General features: G+C 49.6%; 1 protein-coding gene across 56 annotated transcripts; it reads left to right on the forward strand.

The window, feature by feature from the left end:
• The first annotated feature begins 378 nt into the window (after nucleotides 1–378).
• Mtg2 (mitochondrial ribosome-associated GTPase 2) lies at nucleotides 379–16068 on the forward strand. 56 transcript variants are annotated; one of them, XM_087651188.1, is made up of 9 exons: nucleotides 379–405; nucleotides 1514–1620; nucleotides 3277–3391; nucleotides 8692–8899; nucleotides 12192–12339; nucleotides 13501–13616; nucleotides 14212–14430; nucleotides 14614–14752; nucleotides 15546–16068. In XM_087651188.1, the coding sequence occupies exons 3-9, from the start codon at nucleotides 3354–3356 to the stop codon at nucleotides 15938–15940; spliced, it is 1263 nt and encodes a 420-aa protein (XP_087507314.1). In that variant the 5' UTR covers nucleotides 379–405; nucleotides 1514–1620; nucleotides 3277–3353; the 3' UTR covers nucleotides 15941–16068. The 56 variants fall into 56 exon arrangements, with proteins under 56 accessions (XP_087507314.1, XP_087507331.1, XP_087507334.1 ...); XM_087651205.1 differs by having other exon boundaries at nucleotides 14614–14745; XM_087651187.1 differs by having other exon boundaries at nucleotides 390–449.
• The last annotated feature ends 1593 nt before the right edge of the window (nucleotides 16069–17661 follow it).

The raw sequence follows: 17661 nt of genomic DNA on the forward strand, positions 1-17661 counted from the left end.
TTACGTCTGTCTTGTTATTTGTGAACGAAGTACAATTTTAAAACACCCTATCGTTTTCGCCCTTTTCTGTTTGGTTGGTTAGACAGAGGATCCCTGTACAAAGCTGTCTCGCCTGGAACTCACAGAGATCCCCCTGCCTCTGTTTCCGGAGACTGAGATTAAAGGCGTGAGACTCCGCACCTGGCTTTTCCCTGGTTTTGTGAGACAGGGTCACTGTGTGTCTCAGGATGGGCTGGAATTCACGGTGATTCTTCTGCTCAGGTTCCTCAGTGCCCTTATAGTAGACTTTTGGCTTCAGTGCTGTAGGGACCCCGGGCTCAGAGGCGGTACCGCGCCTTCCGGCTTGCTGGTGCACTGCGCATGCGCGGCCACAAACCCGCCCCGGAAGCAGTCGAGCGAGCGGAGGTGGGAGCCTGCAGGGAGCCGGTGGGTGCGGGCGGTGTTTCCCGGTGTGCATTCTGCGGTGGCGGGTGGCTTGCGGGATGGCTGGGCGGGATTTCTGTGTGTCGTGGCTCAGATGGGGACGGCCCGTCCGGCCTGAGCGCCAGAAAGTTGGTTTCTGAGGGATTCGTTCTTGCTTGAGCTTGGTGGTGCCCGCCTGTAATCTCATCTGAGGCAGGTGGATTTCTAGGAGTTCGAGGCCCGCCTAGGCCACATAGTGAGACCATGAACAGAAAACGATGACAGAATGTTACCCTTGCCCAGGTCTTTTGGAAAGCCTTTATGGATGCACTCCTCGGCGTGCCGCCTAACTGGGCATTTGACTTATCCTGAGTCCCTGCCTCCGCGGCTTTATTCTTTTAAAGGTGAGGTAAAGAAACATTCTGCACACTAAGGATCGGTAGAGATGTGGCTGGGGTGAAAGCAAATAGCATTGTTCCTACTCAGGAGCCTAAAGGACCAGGCTCAGAACAGTTTTGGAGCTATCGGAGGTTTCCCTGCCTGCATGTGAACCAGCCTGGGAAACTGGAGTGCAGGGTCGGGAGCAGCTGTCCCTCCAGTCTGTCTGTCCCACAAGGCCCCATAGGGCAGGCACACCGGACCGCAGCGTTGTTGAACGCGTGCTTTATTTTGTTTTTGAAGCAGGCTTTCCCTGGCTCGCCTGGAAGTCAGATGCCTGTCTGGCTTCCAGAGTGCATCTGCCCACCATGCACAGCAGGAACACTTTTTTTTCTTCTTCTTCTGAGTGACGTGTAATTAAGTAAAAACCGTGTAATGTGAATTGTCAGGTGACAAAATGATACTCTGGTTTCTAAATATTTTCCACATGAAGAAGGAAGTAGATCACAAACACATGTAATGAAATGTAACAGTATGTAGCGGAAACAGTAGCGGCGCCCCCGCCCCAGCGAGATTTGATACCCTGTAGCAAAAGGAAAAGGAAATGCTTAGAATTCAGTTCGCTAACTGTAAATACTATGAATCCATCGTGCTTAGCCTGTAAAAGAATAACACTGGAGGAATGAAAACGTTCCTCAAGAATGTTTTTCCCCCTTCTCCTTTTTTAAGACAGGTTTCCACATATCTGGCTCCCTGGCTGGCCTTGAATTTCTTGTGTGGTAGAGGATGACCTTGATAATCCCATCTTCCCACCTCCAACCACTGAGTGCAGCACAGTGAGTAAGTGATGGCACGCCTAGTGCCTGTGGTTTCCGGGGGTCCACCCCAGGGCTTCATGCATGCTGGGAGGGCAAGCATCCTACCAACTGAGCTACACCCCTCTCCCACAGTGCTTTCTTCTTTCTCAGTGAAGGCGTGGTGGCAGGTGTTTCTAGCGCCAGCTACACAATCAGTTCAGTCAGTACACTGTGGAACCAGGGCAAAAGGTTCCTGGACATTTCCTCTTGTGGACAGTAGCCGGGAGCTCAGCATCCTGTATAGCAACAGTGACCCTCAGGCTGTGGCACTGAAATTCCCTATGCATGAAAGCCTTGCTGTACAGCTCTAAAGTGTCTGGGGTGTCAGGCTCCAGGCCCTGACTCTTCACTGGCCCAGCAACAGCACCATTAGAGAGTGAGCACGCTCTCCTAGCCTCCCTCTGCAGTGTGATGCCGGTGGGCCCTGCCCACTAGGGCTTTCTGTGACGGCACTATCCTTATCCGTCCTGCCTGGTGTAGCCCTATGTGGCCTGTCACACTGAAGAACTAGGTACTTAGGCTTCATTTACTCTCGTAAGTGTGCCGATGCACGCACACACACGTGCACATGTGTGGGTAAGAGGATATTAGGTGTCCTACAGAATGAGATAAAATACTAACCTGGTAGGGGAGTTAGTGATCAAAAAGGTGGATTTCTAAGGGTGGGGTTTCTCCAGATTGTCGGCCCCTCAACCTCCCCAGATGTGGAACTAACTGCATAATTTGTGGTAGCAGAGACTGTGTTCTCCAGCTCCTCAGTTAAAACAGAAGAAAAACAAACAACTCCCAGAGCTGTAACTGCGTGTGGTGCTCACACCTGCAGTCTCAGCCCTCCCTGAGGTGGAGGCAGGGGGATCAAGGCCAGCCTCGGTAGAAAAAGGATTTCTAGGTGGCCTGGGTTACATGATAACCAATCCCATATCAGTCAATGTATTGGGTTGGCTGTGGGGGTTGGGTGGGGTTGGGTGAAGTTGCTTGCCTTTCAAGCTGGTGACCCAGGTTTGATCCTGGAGACTCTCGCTCTCATTCCCTGAGTCTGGATCCTCCTGTCTCATCCTCCCTGTAGTGTGTGTAGCTTTTCGAGGGCTGGAGTCCCAGCTCGAGTCCCTGTGCTCACACAGCAAGCATTCTTGCCCAGCGAGCCATCTCCCCGTTCCAATTGTATTTAATTTTAACTTTACCAATCCCAGTTGGCTGTAGACACTGGATGAGACAGTGCAGAGACAACATTAGGAAGGCAGTGAGAGAGAGAACAGTAAGGGGAAAGAGGTTTCATTTAGTCCCTGACAGGGTGCCACCCGTTAAAAGAGTGGCCACACAAACTGAAGGTGGGGAAAGGAGCGAGCTGCGGCAGTGTCCACCTTTGGTCTTAGCACTTAGAGGCAGAGGCAAATAGGTCTCTGTGAGTCCAGGCCTGCCAAGGCTATATGGTGAGACCTTGTTGTCCCAAAACCAACCGCCCCAGCCCCCCCCCCCAAAAAAAAGAAAATGCACCACAGGAAGCACAGAAAGAAGGAAGCATGCCAAAGCAGGCCCAATTCTGTGTCAAGACTCCAGGTGGCTTTGCAGCTGTTCCTAAACTTTCAGTTGGGCTCCACCAGTGCCAAACCAGCTGATGGTGTCAGCCTGTGCCTTACAGGTCTAGCTGCTGGTGTGCCGGCAGGTGCCCATAGCAGAGCCAGAAAGAGTGCTTTTCCCTTGACGTACCACACTCCTATGACACTCTTCCCTTCATGCAGTAGCTCAAGTCCTTGGTGAGTTATGTTTCTGTTCTTTGCTTCCGTGTCTCCATTGTCAAATGGGAGTAGTAAAAGACTTTGCTCTGTGGAACCCTTATGGACACAATGGGTTAATCACTGGAACCCACTTTAACAGGGACAGAATTCTGCAAGTAGCACACGAGGGCTGGAGCATTTGCTGCTTGTTGGTTGGGCTTTTTTAATTGTGTTTAGATTTATTTATTTATTTTATGTATGTGAGTACACTGTCACTGTCTTCAGAAACATCAGAAGAGGGCATCTGATCCTGCTACAGATGGTTGTAAGCCACCATGTGGTTGCTGGAATTGAACTCAGGACCTCTACAAGAGCAGTCACTGCTCTTGACCATCTCTGGAGCCCCAATTGATCGGTTTTTCAGGCAGGGTCTCACTTATCTCTGGCTGGCCTCACACCGTGTAGCTGAGACTGGTCCTGAACTTGCTGAGGTAAAATATGTATACCAGCCTTGTGTGTTTATATAAAGTCTCTCTGTAGCCGAGAGCCTGGAAATCATAATAGCTTAGACTGACCTCAAAGTCAAGGGAATCCTGCTCCCCTGAGCTCCACTGTAAGGGTTACAGACGTGAGATCCCATATCTGGCTCATGTTATTAATTTATTACAAAATGGTCTGGGGGTGACGTGGTGGTTAGAAGCACATGTTACTCTTACAGAGGACCCAGATTCAGTTCCCCAACATGCAGAGGTTCACAGCAATCCATAACTCCAGTTCCGGGGCATCTCATGCCTCTTCTGAGCTCCACAGGCACTGGGTGTTCATGTGGTGTACATTCATACATGTGGGCAAAACACTCATAAAGTAAATGAGAAAAAATGTATTTTTAATTTACGTTCAAGCGCTTTTCACATTTGAAAATTAGGTAGAGAAGATTGCTTTCTTTGTTGTTGTTTTGTTTTGTTTTTTTGAGACAGGTTTTCTCTATGTAACCTGGCTGGCAGGGAACTTACTCTGTAGACCAGGCTGACCTCCAACATATACTCATCTGCCTCTGCCTCCTTAGTTCTGAGACTGAAGGAGTACACTACAAGACCTGGTAAATGGTTGCCGTCTTTAATTTCTAATTTATTGCTGCTGATATATATACACACACACACAACACACATACATACATAATATATATATATATATATATATACATATATATATATATATATATACATATATATATACATATATGTGGAGGTTTGGATAAGCTTGGCCTTGTTGGAATAGGCATGGCCTTGTTGGAGGAAGTTTGTCACTGTGGGGGCCTTCAGATCAAGGTGTAGAACTTAGCTCCTCCAGTCTGCCTGGAAGCTGCCATTCTCGAACCTTGATAATAGACTGAGGGGGCTGGAGAGATGGCTCAGCAGTTAAGAGCACCGACTGCTCTTCCAGAGGTCCTGAGTTCAATTCCCAGCAACCACATGGTGGCTCACAACCATCTGTAATGGATCTGATGCCCTCTTCTGGTGTGTCTGAAGACAGTTACAGTGTACTCATATATAATAAAATAAATATTTAAAAAAGGGGGACTGAGGGGTTGGGGATTTAGCTCAGTGATAGAGCGCTTGCCTAGGAAGCACAAGGCCCTGGGTTCGGTCCCCAGCTCCGAAAAAAAAAGAACCAAAAAAAAAAGGGGGGGGGACTGAACCTCTGAACCTGTAAGCCAGCCCCAATTAAATGTTGTCCTTATAAGAGTTGCCTTAGTCATGGTGTCTGTTCACAGCAGTGAAACCCTAAGACAGTATAATAATACATGGTACTATAAATGATTTTCCTGGGGTTTTCTATGTATTCAGTCTTTCTTATCTTCTCCTCTTTCTAAGATTTTTAAAAATGATATGTCTGTCTGCCTGTGGGTGTATACGCAAAGAACAGATTTCTGTGGAACCCAGTACAGGGGTTAGAGTTCCTACAAATGGTTAAGCTTCCTGATGTGGGTGCTGGGAACTGAGTTTGGGTCATCTGCAAGAACAGTCCACATTGTAATCACTGGGCCATCTCTAGCCCACAGCCTCCTTCTTCCTTTTTTTTTTTTTTTTTTGGTTCTTTTTTTTCGGAGCTGGGGACTGAACCCAGGGCCTTGCACTTCCTAGGCAAGCGCTTTACCACTGAGCTAAATCCCCAACCCCTCCTTCTTCCTTTTTAACCACCTTAGCATTTGAGAGCATGTGGCTCACAGGAGGGCATCCCTGCCTTGCCTAGGTCTCAGGGGCAGCCACTCATGCTTTCCCTTATAAAGTGTGGCATCAGCCTCAGCCTGGCACTTGCCTTGTGCCAGGTGACATTTCTTCCCCATCCTGCTTGCTGAGGCCTTGGTTTCCCTACTGGGTGTCAAAAAGGTCCCAGCCATGTGCCCTAGCATGCAGGCTAGGACCTACCTGCAAAGGTGGCCTTGTGCTCTCTCAACAAACTCTGCTAGGTACTGGCCTGGGGTCCTCAGAGCAGCACATTTTTCTGAGGAGTACTAGCCTCTAACTTTGCTTTGTGTGAAAGCTAGGCTTTGGTTTGGGACTACACTACACTGAACTCATAAAATGGGTTGGATAGTAATCTAATACATGTAAGTTTGAGGTTCTTTTTTGATAGCATTTACCAGGAACTTAACTACCAAGGCTGAAATTTGGGAATATTTTTTTCTAGAAAATGTGACTTCTTGAGGAGATGTAGGACTGTTTGTTCTTGTGCTTGTTTGAATCTTTAAAGATATGCCCATGTGGTAGCCAGGTAGGAGTAGCACATGGCCTTATTGAGTTGGAGCCTGGTCTATAGAGCAGAGTGAGTCTTAGAGTACCACATGTGTGCAAAGTGTATAGGAATTCCTTTGCCACTTCTCTGTAAGTCTAGTCACTCCAAAGTAATCTGCTTTAAAAAGATTGCTTTCGGGTTGGGGATTTAGCTCAGTGGTAGAGCGCTTGCCTGGGAAGCGCAAGGCCCTGGGTTCGGTCCCCAGCTCCGGAAAAAAAAAAAAAGAACCAAAAAAAAAAAAAAAAAAAGAATGACAAACTAAAAAGATTGCTTTCATAGTTAGGGCTGGGGTTGTAGCTCTGTGGTAGGGCATTTTATTGCTTATGTATTGAGCGCTTTATCTGCATGTACACCTTCGTGCATCAGATTCCATGTGCTTGCTGAGACTTGAACTCAGGACCTCTGGAAGAGCAGCTAGTGCTTTTAACCACTAACTTCTCCAGAGCCAATGAGCCACCTCTCTAGCTACTGGTAGAAATTAAAACAACAACAACAACAACAACAACAAAAAAGAAACTTTGAGAGGGCTCAGTGGTTAAAAGTGTGACTGCTCGGTTGGGGATTTAGCTCAGTGGTAGAGCGCTTGCCTAGCAAGCACAAGGCTCTGGGTTCGGTCCCCAGCTCCGGAAAAAAAAAAGTGTGACTGCTCTTACAAAACACTAGGGTTCCATTCCCAGGGCCCCCTGGAAGCTCAAACTGTCTGTAACTCCAGTTCCAAGGGATCTGATAATCCACTTCTATATCCACAGATACTAGGTAGATATGTTCACATATGCATGTATTGCACATACACGTAGGCAAAACACCCATATCCATAAAATAAAGTAATAAAGTATTCAAAAATGTAAAAAAACAAAAAAACCTTAGGGCCATCACATGGCCTTAAGGTAGTGTGTGTCACCATGAAGTGGTAACACGGGGCCATGAGGCTAGGCTGGTTACTGTGCACATAAAGAAAAACTGTTAGGAGAAAGGAAGCCACCAAGACAGAGTATTTGAGCAGCACTAGACTACCAGACTGGATGTCTGTGTGTCTTAGGGTTTTATTGCTGTGAAGAGACACCATGGCCATGGCAACACTTATAAAGGAAGCATTTAATTGGAGCTGCTCATCAACCATTATCGTCAAGGTGGGAAGCATAGCGGCACACAGACATGGTGCTGGAGAAGAGAGTTCTACATCTGAACCAGCAGGCAGCATAAAGAGGACCTCTGGGCCTGGCTTAAGCTTCTGAAACCTCAAAGCCCACCCGGCCCCAGCGGCACACTTCCTCCAAGACAGCCACACCTAATATTGCTAACTCCCTATGGCCAGTTTCCATTCAAACCTCCACAGTGTGTGAACATCTGGAGACATTGGTGTCACACAGCATATAGATGTGGGTCCCATGGTTCTTAGAGGTAAACTGTCTGCAGGGCTGGGGCTACTGGGGGCATGGAAAGGTGCTGAGACCTATGGCACAAACCGGGAGGACTCAAAACTCCGAGGTGGACTTCTGCTGGCCACAGCAAGAACCATTGGAGGCTCAGACTCAGCACTGCCAAGAGCTTGTGCACTGGCCAAGGAAGATGGGTACATGGATAATAAACTGGTGGTGTGTGGAGGAGCAGGATCCAGGGTAAGAGAGCAGGCAGGCAGAGAGGCCTTGCCCAGCAGCGTCCCTACCTGTGGTGTACGGAATGGCCCAGCAGCTGGTACAGCCTACTGTGTGTGCTTAGCAGCCCAGCTCTCCCCGGCCTCAGGGTTTTGTGTGTGTACCATCATCATGGAAGCATACTAGCTGTCTTTCCTGCTGCAGGGTGTGTGGTGGATGTTCAAGCTTTAACGCTGTCTGGCCTTTGTGAGGCAGGTCCCCACCCTGAAGCTGAAGGAGGGCACGTCACCTCATTAGAGCACAAGCCACTGAAGCTCAGAGGCCCCCATCACTCTCATCTCTCAGGAAATTAGAAGGATGGGAGCTGCCTGAGGAACAGAGGATGGAGACCACACAGACACTGCTTATTGTGTTCACAGTAGGACAGACGCCACGGTGCACCCCTGTGGGCTGGCCTGTCCTTACCCAGCCTTTCCACTTTGAGGTCCGGAGACTGAGGCAGTAGTTGCAAAGGTGGCTGTGTCTGGTGTGGGTGCCGTTACTCAGTGTTTCCCTGGTCAGTTGAATGGTTTCCAGCCACCCAAGAGCACGCTCTTCAGGAACAATTTAGCAAACGGCTGCTTTCACTTAGAGAAATTCTCACTTGAGGTTTAGATTCCCTTTTAATAATCTCACCAAGCAGGTACTTCATATTCTCCTGGGAGGTTCACTCACCATTGCAAAGATTTAATTATCTAGACCTGTGTGCCCAGGCCCTGGCCTGAGTACACACTGGCAGGCAGATACAGAAGCCCATGCACTGTGGGGTCCAACAGATCACTTCTCTGTTCAGCTTGTTTTCTCTGACATCATTCTGGAGTTTGCCGTGTGCCAGACTCTGCTCTGGCTCCAGTCTAAAGCTCATGTTTAACCAAGGGCCTTACTGGATCATTCTGAATGTTTTGTTAGGGCCATGGTACCTACCAGACTTGTCTTGGCCAGGACTTGCACTGTGTTTGACAGTGTTTTGAAATGGGCTCCATCCACATGTGCTGTCCTCAAGCCCAGCCAGCTGCTTCCTCTGCAAGCGTCATGCAGATTGCTCTCTGTGGGCATCGTAGACCACGCTAAGCACCGGGAGCCTTCTGGGAAGAAGCTACTGTCAGAGAAGAAACTGGTAAGTCACTGCCTAGGGAGGATACCTTTGAGTGTGCCCCAGCCCCACCCCAAGTGCCATTGCCTCTGTGTGTGTGTGTGTGTGTGTGTGTGTGTGTGTGTTTACTTGTGGAAGTCAGGGTAAAGGGTAGGATCCCTTGGAGTTACAGGCACCTGAAGTAGGTACTGTGATCCTAACTTGGGTTCCCTAGAATTGCAGAAGAACTCCTAACTGCTCCAGTGTCTCTAGTAGCATCCTTTGCATTCTGTGTCCTGCCATGGTCCACTACTGAGGGCTGCATGGAGCTCTTGAAGAGGTGACTGTGCCGAAGGCTTGCTGGCCTACAGAGCCCAGGAGGGGTCAAGGAGGCCAGGGAGGGCTAAGGCCTGATTTGATTGATTGATTTGGAGTATTGGGAATGGAACCCAGGGCTTTTGCCTGAGTGCTGAAGTACTCCTTTTTTTTTTTTTTTTTTTTTTTTTTTTTTTTGCCCCTGGAGCTGGGGACCGAACCCAGGGCCTTGCGCTTGCTAGGCAAGCGCTCTACCACTGAGCTAAATCCCCAACCCCCTGAAGTACTCTTAAGAGCTGAACCCCAGCCTTAAAACTGCATTCTGCTGTTTGGAGGCAGAAACTCGTGTGCCCTTATCCAGATGCCTTTAACTCCCTATGGAGCTGAAGGTGATCCTAATTCCTGATCCTCCTGTCTCCACCTCCTTAGTGGAAGGATTACAGACCTAGTCACCTTGTTCAGCTCTCCTAAGAGTATTTTTACCTGCATTTACTGACTTATTTGCATTTAGCTGTTTTGAATATTCAAGTTCTGTTTTGACCCTGGGGACTGGGTATATCTTTAGTTGTAAGTTCTTTAAGGCATATAATGAACAAGATGCCGACATCTTGTTCATTTGTTTAATGCATTCAGGCGCCTGTGTGCATGCAGGTGCCTGTGTAATGCATACGTGAAGGCCAGAAGACAAATTCTGTCATCCTCGGGAGCACTGTCTACTTCCTTTAATGGAGTCTCTCATCGGCCACCACAGCGACTCCTTATATGGGCTCTGGGACCAAACCCATGAGGCTGCTACAGGATGTTTTTCTTCTGTTTACAAGAACCTTTCATGGCTTGGCTTGGCTTTTCAAGACAGGGTTTCTCTGTGTAACAGCTTTGGCTATCCTGGAGCTCAAATAAATCCTCCTGCCTCTGCCTCCAGAGTGCTGGGAATAAAAGTGTGTGCTGCCACTGCCACCCCACAGGCTGTCTTCTGATGAGCTTTGACTGAAGGACTTGCACATTAGGACTCACTTGGTGGACAAGCTTCAGTTGAGCAGCTGAGAAAAAAACATGTTTTTTTGTTTGTTTGTTTTGTTTTGTTTTGTTTTTTTTGACAATGAAGAAGAGAGTGTTTATATCTCAGTGCAGTCACGCTGGGAAGAGATGGGAAGTGTTGCCCTGTGTCCTGTCTGTGGTATTAACAAGAGCTGGAAGGGACAAATCTAGAGCAGGGGCCAAGAAGAAAGAGTCCATAAGCCAGGCTGTCTCCCATCATCCTGATCGCAGCCTGGTTGTGTGAGGTCCCCCTGGGAAGGTGCCACGACTTGAGAGGGGAACTCAGTTCCCACCATCCTTAGGTTCCTGGGATGATCTGCCTGTAAGTCTTGCTGCTTCTGGAGTCTAAGAATACTGTTTTCACACGGGGTCTCCCTGTATAGCCAAGAGCCATCTTCTGGTGTGCCTATCTGGGGTCACAGGCATCCACCGCCATCGTCATCTTCTTAGTGGGTTTTGCTTGCAGTGAGTGTGTTTAGACAGATACTCGCTCCTTTGATCTGCACTCACCTGCTTCCTGAAGCGGATGATTTCTTCCTCTATATTGATGTGACAGACACCTAACTCAAAAAACATGTTTCTTAAAGAAAAGAACTTTGGGAGCCTGATTGAGGAACACAGCGTGGAGGCTTCCTGTGGGCCGTCCCCCCCCAACAGTTCATGCTTGTATGGGATCCTTCCTGATGGTTTCCAACCTGGTTTTTTTCTCCAAGGTGGATTCTGGTTTTGTGGGTTCAATGCAAACTTGCATTCTTTTTGAAGTAACAGCTTGTGGTTTTCCCCAGGGTGTGGCCAAGAAACCCTAGGATATTTGTTTTGGGGACTTTTTGTTTATTTTTGTGGTCTGAGGCATCAAATCCAGGACCTTACACGTGGTGACTTAATGCTGCACTGCTGAGCTCTACCCCAGCCTGGACACCTTTTTTCCCTTAAAAACAATTCAGTCCTGGGGACTGCAGTGATGCCTTGATGGTTAAGAGGACTTATTATTCTTGCAGAGGAATTGGGTTTGGTTCCCAACACCTGCAGAGTAGCTCACGACTACCTGTAATTCCAGTTCTAGGCGATCTGGCACACGTTTACACACATGTGGAACATATGCATACTCAGGCACATAGATGTACGTATACACACAATAAAATAAGTATTCTATAGTCCAACGCCAGGGATGGAGGGGGCTCCAGCTGAAGGATGAGCTGCGTGCAGTGTATGAGTGTTCAGCCACACACGTACCTGTGTCCACAGAGGTCAGAAGAGGACTTCATTCAGGTGTCCTGGGATAGAGTTACAGATGCTTATGAGCCATGTGGGTGTTCAGAATAGAACCCAGGTCCTCTGCAACAATAGCAAGGGCTCTTAACTCTGAACCATCTTTCTAGCCCAGTTGGTTAACTCTTTTTCTTTCACTGTGTTCTGCATTAATGGCCTAAAGAAAACCTTCCTGAGAAGGAAGGGCTGTGCCTACCTTCCTGCTGCCTACCTTCCTGCGTTTCACACATAAGCCCTCAGGTAGTGCCATGGAAAGTAGTCTCTCTGCATAGCTAAGCTCAGGCGTGCCCCAATGGCCACCATCTCCCACTGGCAGCTACAGTTTTCCTCTAGTAAAGACAGAGCTGGTGTTTTAGCAAGACAGTTCTGTCTGAAAGAAGCTAGAAGGACACTGTGTTCAGGGAACATTTCCTAAACAAGCTGTGCTCGCTAGAATTGCCCAGTTCTCTTTTGAAGTGTGCACACCATACCAGCCGCCCGCTGTGTGTGCAGTGGTTCGCGTCAGCCCTCGGTGTGGGTGACCTGTAAGAGTGGGTCTTACCTGTGGCTTTTGGAGAGCACTGCAATCACATTAGCATGGTTAGCCTCTAATGTCAGTAGAGAGGTACCTATCAAGTGGGTGGTAATGTGTATAAGTGTTTGCTTGCACATGTGTTTGTCTCCTGGAAGGGCTGCAGGGGTGCTAACATCCTCTGGTGCCTTTTACTCTCTGTAGAAAAGGCATTTCGTGGATCACCGGAGAGTGCTGTTCCGTGGAGGAAGTGGGGGCTCTGGCATGAGCTGCTTCCACAGTGAACCCCGCAAGGAGTTCGGAGGCCCTGATGGTGGGGATGGAGGAAATGGTGGACACATCATCCTGAGAGGCATGTCCCCTGGGAGCAGCTGGGGAGGACAGCCTACCTTCAGGGGCGGAGGTCCCGTGGCTTATCTTGTCTTGCATTTGCACTCAGACATGGTGTGTACGCAGCATCTTCATGAATTTTGTGCATGCTCAGCACCAGTGCACCAAGGCAAGAGACCTTAATTGCAGGCATGGGTTGTTTCCCATCAGGAACCTCACAACAGCCATGTCACAGGGTCAGAAAGTGCAGCAGGGCCTCGGCTGTACTGGGCACATGCTTGACATGAACATTCAATGAGCTGGGGGCCAGCATCTTCTCAGCATAGTGAAGTTAGCTGGTTATTTTATGTGTACGAGCACTATGCCTGAGTGTCTGTATGTTCCACATGTGTGCCCTGCAGAGGCATCAGACCCCCTGGAAGCAGAATTATAGTCAGTTGTGAGCTGCCATTAGACGCTGGGAATGAACCTGCAGCCTCTGCATGGCAGCCATGTTCCTAACCAGTAGCCCATCTCTTTAGCTCCCTAGGTGATTTTTGTTGGTTTGTTTTTTAATTTTTTAAAAAAGATTTATTTATTATATACAGTGTAGTTGTTTTCAGATACACCAAAGAAAGCAATCTCATTACAGATGGTTGTGAGCCACCATGTGGTTGCTGGGATTTGAACTCAGGACCTCTGGAAGAGCAGTCAGTGCTCTTAACCGCTGAGCCATCTCTCCAGCCCTGTTTGTTTGTTTTTAATTGATAATAGTCATATGTACCTCATATGCTGATGCCTTCCTGTTGCAAGTTTCAGCAAATTTCAAGCCAGCCAGGGCTACAAGACTGCATAGTGAGAGCTTGTCTCAAAGAAAGAAAAAAAGACAGAAAGCCCATGGCAATAGTGGTGGTTAGTGGAGCATGCCTTTAATCCCAGCACTCAGGAGAGGCAGGCAGAGGCAAGTAGATGTCTGTGAGTTCGAGGACAGCCAGAGCTAAACAGAGAAACTCTGTCTCGGGAAGAAAAAAAGGTCATATTCTATTTCAGTTAGGATAATGAAGAGTGTGGGCGGCCAGCCGTACACCCAAGCCAGGGGAGGGGGAAGGGGAGGGTGACAGATGCAGGGCCACTGTTCTCTGCTCAGCAGCTGCATTGGCTGAGTTTTAACACAAAGGAACATGAGATTTTGCTCTCGCTCTAGTTGACCAGCAAGTCAAGTCCTTGTCCTCGGTCTTGTCCCAGTATCAGGGTTTCAGTGGAGAAGACGGTGGCAGTAAAAACTGCTTTGGACGTGGTGGTGCCACCCTCTACATCCAGGTAAGCTGAGGAGCTGGAGCAGGCTCAGTTCCCTTGGGTCCTAGTCACAGAGTCCATGGGTGACTAAAGCGCCTGGCTGGGAACAAAAGCAGCCAGTGCTGTGTTTTAGGAGTCTCATCCCCACACAAATGCCTTTGCACTGGTGTGGTACCATGTTGCTTCTGACCCAAGAGAGTCTAAAGGGGTGGCCCACAAGAGGGAGCCAAGAACACACCTTCCGTGCCTAGGTGGGGGCAGCAACACCCAAGGTTCCACACTCCCATGCTGGTTCCCTGCTGCTTGGTTGTTTCACTTCAGAAAAGCCCCCATACACATATGGGTCTCTGGTACTGTGACAGGGCCTCACTGTGTGACCCAGGCTGTCCTTGAACTTGTAATCCCCCTGCCTCAGCTGCCTGAGTGCTAGAAGGCCAGTCTTACTCTATAACACAGTATGGGGCATCTGACTAGCCATAAAATCTCTTCAGGGCAGAGACATTTTGTTAGTTCTGGTGGCTGAAGAGAGCAGTTACTAGTGTAGTGCCCTACCCCTCCTCTTCCTCGCTGTTATAGAACAGAACTTGATGGCAGTGATGGTGGTGGTGGTGCTTTTCAGGTCCCTGTGGGCACCTTGGTGAAAGAAGGAGATGAGATTGTGGCTGACCTCTCCCACCTGGGAGACGAGTATGTGGCAGCTCTCGGAGGTGCAGGAGGAAAAGGCAATCGTTTCTTTCTGGCCAATGACAACCGTGCCCCTGTAACTTGCACCCCTGGACAACCGGGTCAGGAGCGGGTCCTCTATTTGGAACTCAAGACAATGGCTCACGCTGGGATGGTACGCCCCTGTCTGTGCCACACCCTGAGGTAGTGGGTCCCTGAGGGTGGGCACACTGCCACCCAGGAGAGAATGGTGGCTTTCATTCATTCTCCCTGCCCGTGTGCTCCTGTCTGTGCCAGCTGCTGGTGGGATTCACAGTGTCCTCCATGAGATCACAGGGCACTTTTACTTTGTTTCTAGGTTGGCTTCCCGAATGCTGGGAAATCCTCTCTCCTTCGAGCCATTTCAAATGCAAAACCTGCTGTAGCTTCCTACCCATTCACCACCTTGAACCCTCACGTGGGGATTGTTCACTATGAAGGCCACCAACAGGTAGCAGGTAGTCTCCAAAACCCTGCCAGAGGATGGGTTTAAATGGCCCTTGATTCAGGAGAGCAATTATGTAACCCCTGCGTTTAGCTTCCCACTTAAAAAATGAGACATTGTTTTCCCTGATTGAAACAATTTTAATGAGTCTGTTCTCTGTCAAAGTCAACCCCTCCCCTCCCAGCCAAGAAATCTGATCTCTTCAGTTGGGAATTGTAATCTTGAGTTGGGAGCCTGAGGAGAGGACGGCCTCTTGCCTTCCTCATTCTCTCCTGTAGAACTGGGCGGTATCAGTCATGCAGACAGCATGTGGTTTAAAAAGCCTTTCCTGTACCATTTTAAGAGGAAAACTTTTTTCCAGAAGATAATGTACCCATTAAAAATAGCAAGCCTGCTGGTAAGGTTATTTGTACAGCACTTTATATCTGCAGAGTGCACGATAGTGATTTGTATCCATAATCAAATTAGCCATAGAATGCAGGGAGCCATCTCCCTTTTTTGAAGCCTGAGAGACAGGAATGTGTTAAATCTTCCTCATTAGATTAATCCACCATGCCTGTCACCCAAATATTTCAGAGCACTTTGCAGACCTGAGAGCTGAGGTACCTCAGTGTGTCTCGGCCTGCTGAGTCACCTGGGGGCGGATAAGTGGCTTCAATTCCCAGTGTTCCTTGAAAGTTGTAGAACATGAGATCTGGGCCAGAAAGGGTCTCCCTGAGGGGAGTCACCTGACCCCAGGGTTGAGCCCAGCACTGGGAGGCCGAGAACCGGACTCTGACCTGACATAACTCTTATACCTCTTACAGTGGCAGACATCCCAGGAATCATCCGAGGCGCACACCAGAACAAGGGCCTGGGCCTCAGCTTCCTCAGGCATATCGAGCGCTGTCGCTTCTTCCTGTATGTGGTAGATCTTTCCTTGCCTGAGCCATGGACACAGGTTGACGATTTAAAATATGAACTAGAGAAGTATGAAGAAGGCCTGTCAGAGAGGTCCCACGTGATCATTGCAAATAAGATTGATCTCCCGCAGGCCAGAGCCCACTTGCTTCAGCTCCAGGACCGCCTCGGACAGGAGGTCATAGCCCTGTCAGCACTGACTGGGGAGAACCTGGAGCAGCTGCTTCTACACCTGAAGGTGCTGCATGATGCCCACATAGAGGCCGAGCTGGAGCAGGGTCGCCAGCCTCTCAGGTGGTAGTGAGCACAGGGCTGTGTGCCCCAGGGCCAGTGTTGGACAGGGGTGGGCCAGCAGTCACAGGAAGCAAAAGCAACCTTTTTGTAAACTGCAGGCCGCTTTGAACTCCAGAGACTAAGTACTTGCTAATACATGAGTGTGTCAGTGTCTTGTTTTCACACCTACTTGGGGCACCCTCCAAAATGCCCCCTGCCCTCTGTCCCAGGCTGATAGAGTGTTCTGTGCCACCTGTCCCTGAATTGGTGCTTGGTGTGCCTGTCACCCTTGCCGACTGGTTTGCTTGCTGGAGTTGACTCATTTGTGCTAATTAACACCTCATTAGGAGGAGGGCAGTGCTGCTGGCTGACAGTAGCAAACACTGCTGCCAGGCGGCCTGGGCACATGCAGCTGAGCAGCAGAGCCGTGGTTGGGCTTCTCACACAGGCCAGGACTTGTGGCCCAGTAGCCCTCGGTTTCCTTGTGTGGCTGGGTCTGCCCACAGTCCTGCAGCCTCTGTGCAGCTATCTGCTGTGCCAGCATGTCAGGGAGGCAGGGTGCAGTGACCATATTCTGTTCTCCAGTGCCAGCTGACTGAGAACAGTGAGGGCCCAGCTCCTTCCCTGTTATTCCCAGAACACTGAGCTCTGTGGGGGCCGAACACCAAGGCAGCCTTGAGCTTCACGACTGAATGCACCCAATATCCGACCAGGCACGCAGCCTCTGGCTGTGCCTCAAGGATGCACCAGCCGGTTGTCAACCAAAGGCGATGTGAACCTTAAATGCTGGCAGTGTTTCTGATACGTGGGCTCAGCTCAGCAGGGTGTATGGAAGAACAGCCAGAGACCTGTCCCTGGAGGCAGAGACTGCCACTACTCTGCCCTGGCCAGAGGCTCAGCTCACCACAACTTACCTGAGCCTGTGAGTCAGCACCAGCCTCTTTTGCTAGGTGGAACCACTTTGCTCCTCCAGACACTGCCCTATGGAGAGTGACCCCAGGTAGTACGGGCTGGGGACCATATGTCCCAGAATATTCCCCAGGGAGGTTGATGCCTTAGTGTGGCCCTGGAGGTCCTCAGAAGCACGATGAGAGGAAAATGAAAATGAGGCTCGTCTTTTGGGGAGACCCCTGCCCTAGAGTGAGGCTAGCCATGCTCTGGCACACAGGCAGGTCCCTCTGTGTTGGGTGGGGCTGCAGAAACAGCAAGCCTGCCCTCAGCTTTCAGAAGCAATTCTGTTTTGATCTGCAGCTGGAACACGGGGTCCTTTTCCGGGAAGCTTTATTCTAATGTCTTATAATTTCAAAGGTCCTGGCGTTCTGGAGGCCAGGGCGGGTCTCGTGTCTGTGGCTTTTCTCTTTCAGGCCACCAAAGGGTTTTGTAGTCAGGCCTGGCCTGAGAGCATTAATTGCCCACCACTGGCTTTCATCTTCGTGGCCGCTGTCCTCTGGACACCTCAGAAGGCCTCCCTAGGACCTGGAGACCTGGGGTGGGCTGGCTCTTCAGAACTGCCTTATGTCCTGGGAACCACCAGTAGTCCTTGGCTGGGACTGGGTCACACAGACTGCTGAGGTCCAGTTTTGCTGACACCAGGGCGTTGAAACAGTTTCCGTGTAGCCCTGAATGTCCTGGGATACACTCTGTAGACCAGGCTGACCTCAATCTCAAGCGACCCACCTGCTTGAGTGCTGGGACAAAAGGCGTGAGCCCCGACACCCAGCTGTGCAGCAGCATCTTGATAGATAGGAG

The sequence above is a fragment of the Rattus norvegicus genome, chromosome 3, assembly GCF_021556685.1.
Source record: "Rattus norvegicus strain SHRSP/BbbUtx chromosome 3, alternate assembly SHRSP_T2T, whole genome shotgun sequence".
Classification (NCBI taxonomy): domain Eukaryota; kingdom Metazoa; phylum Chordata; class Mammalia; order Rodentia; family Muridae; genus Rattus; species Rattus norvegicus.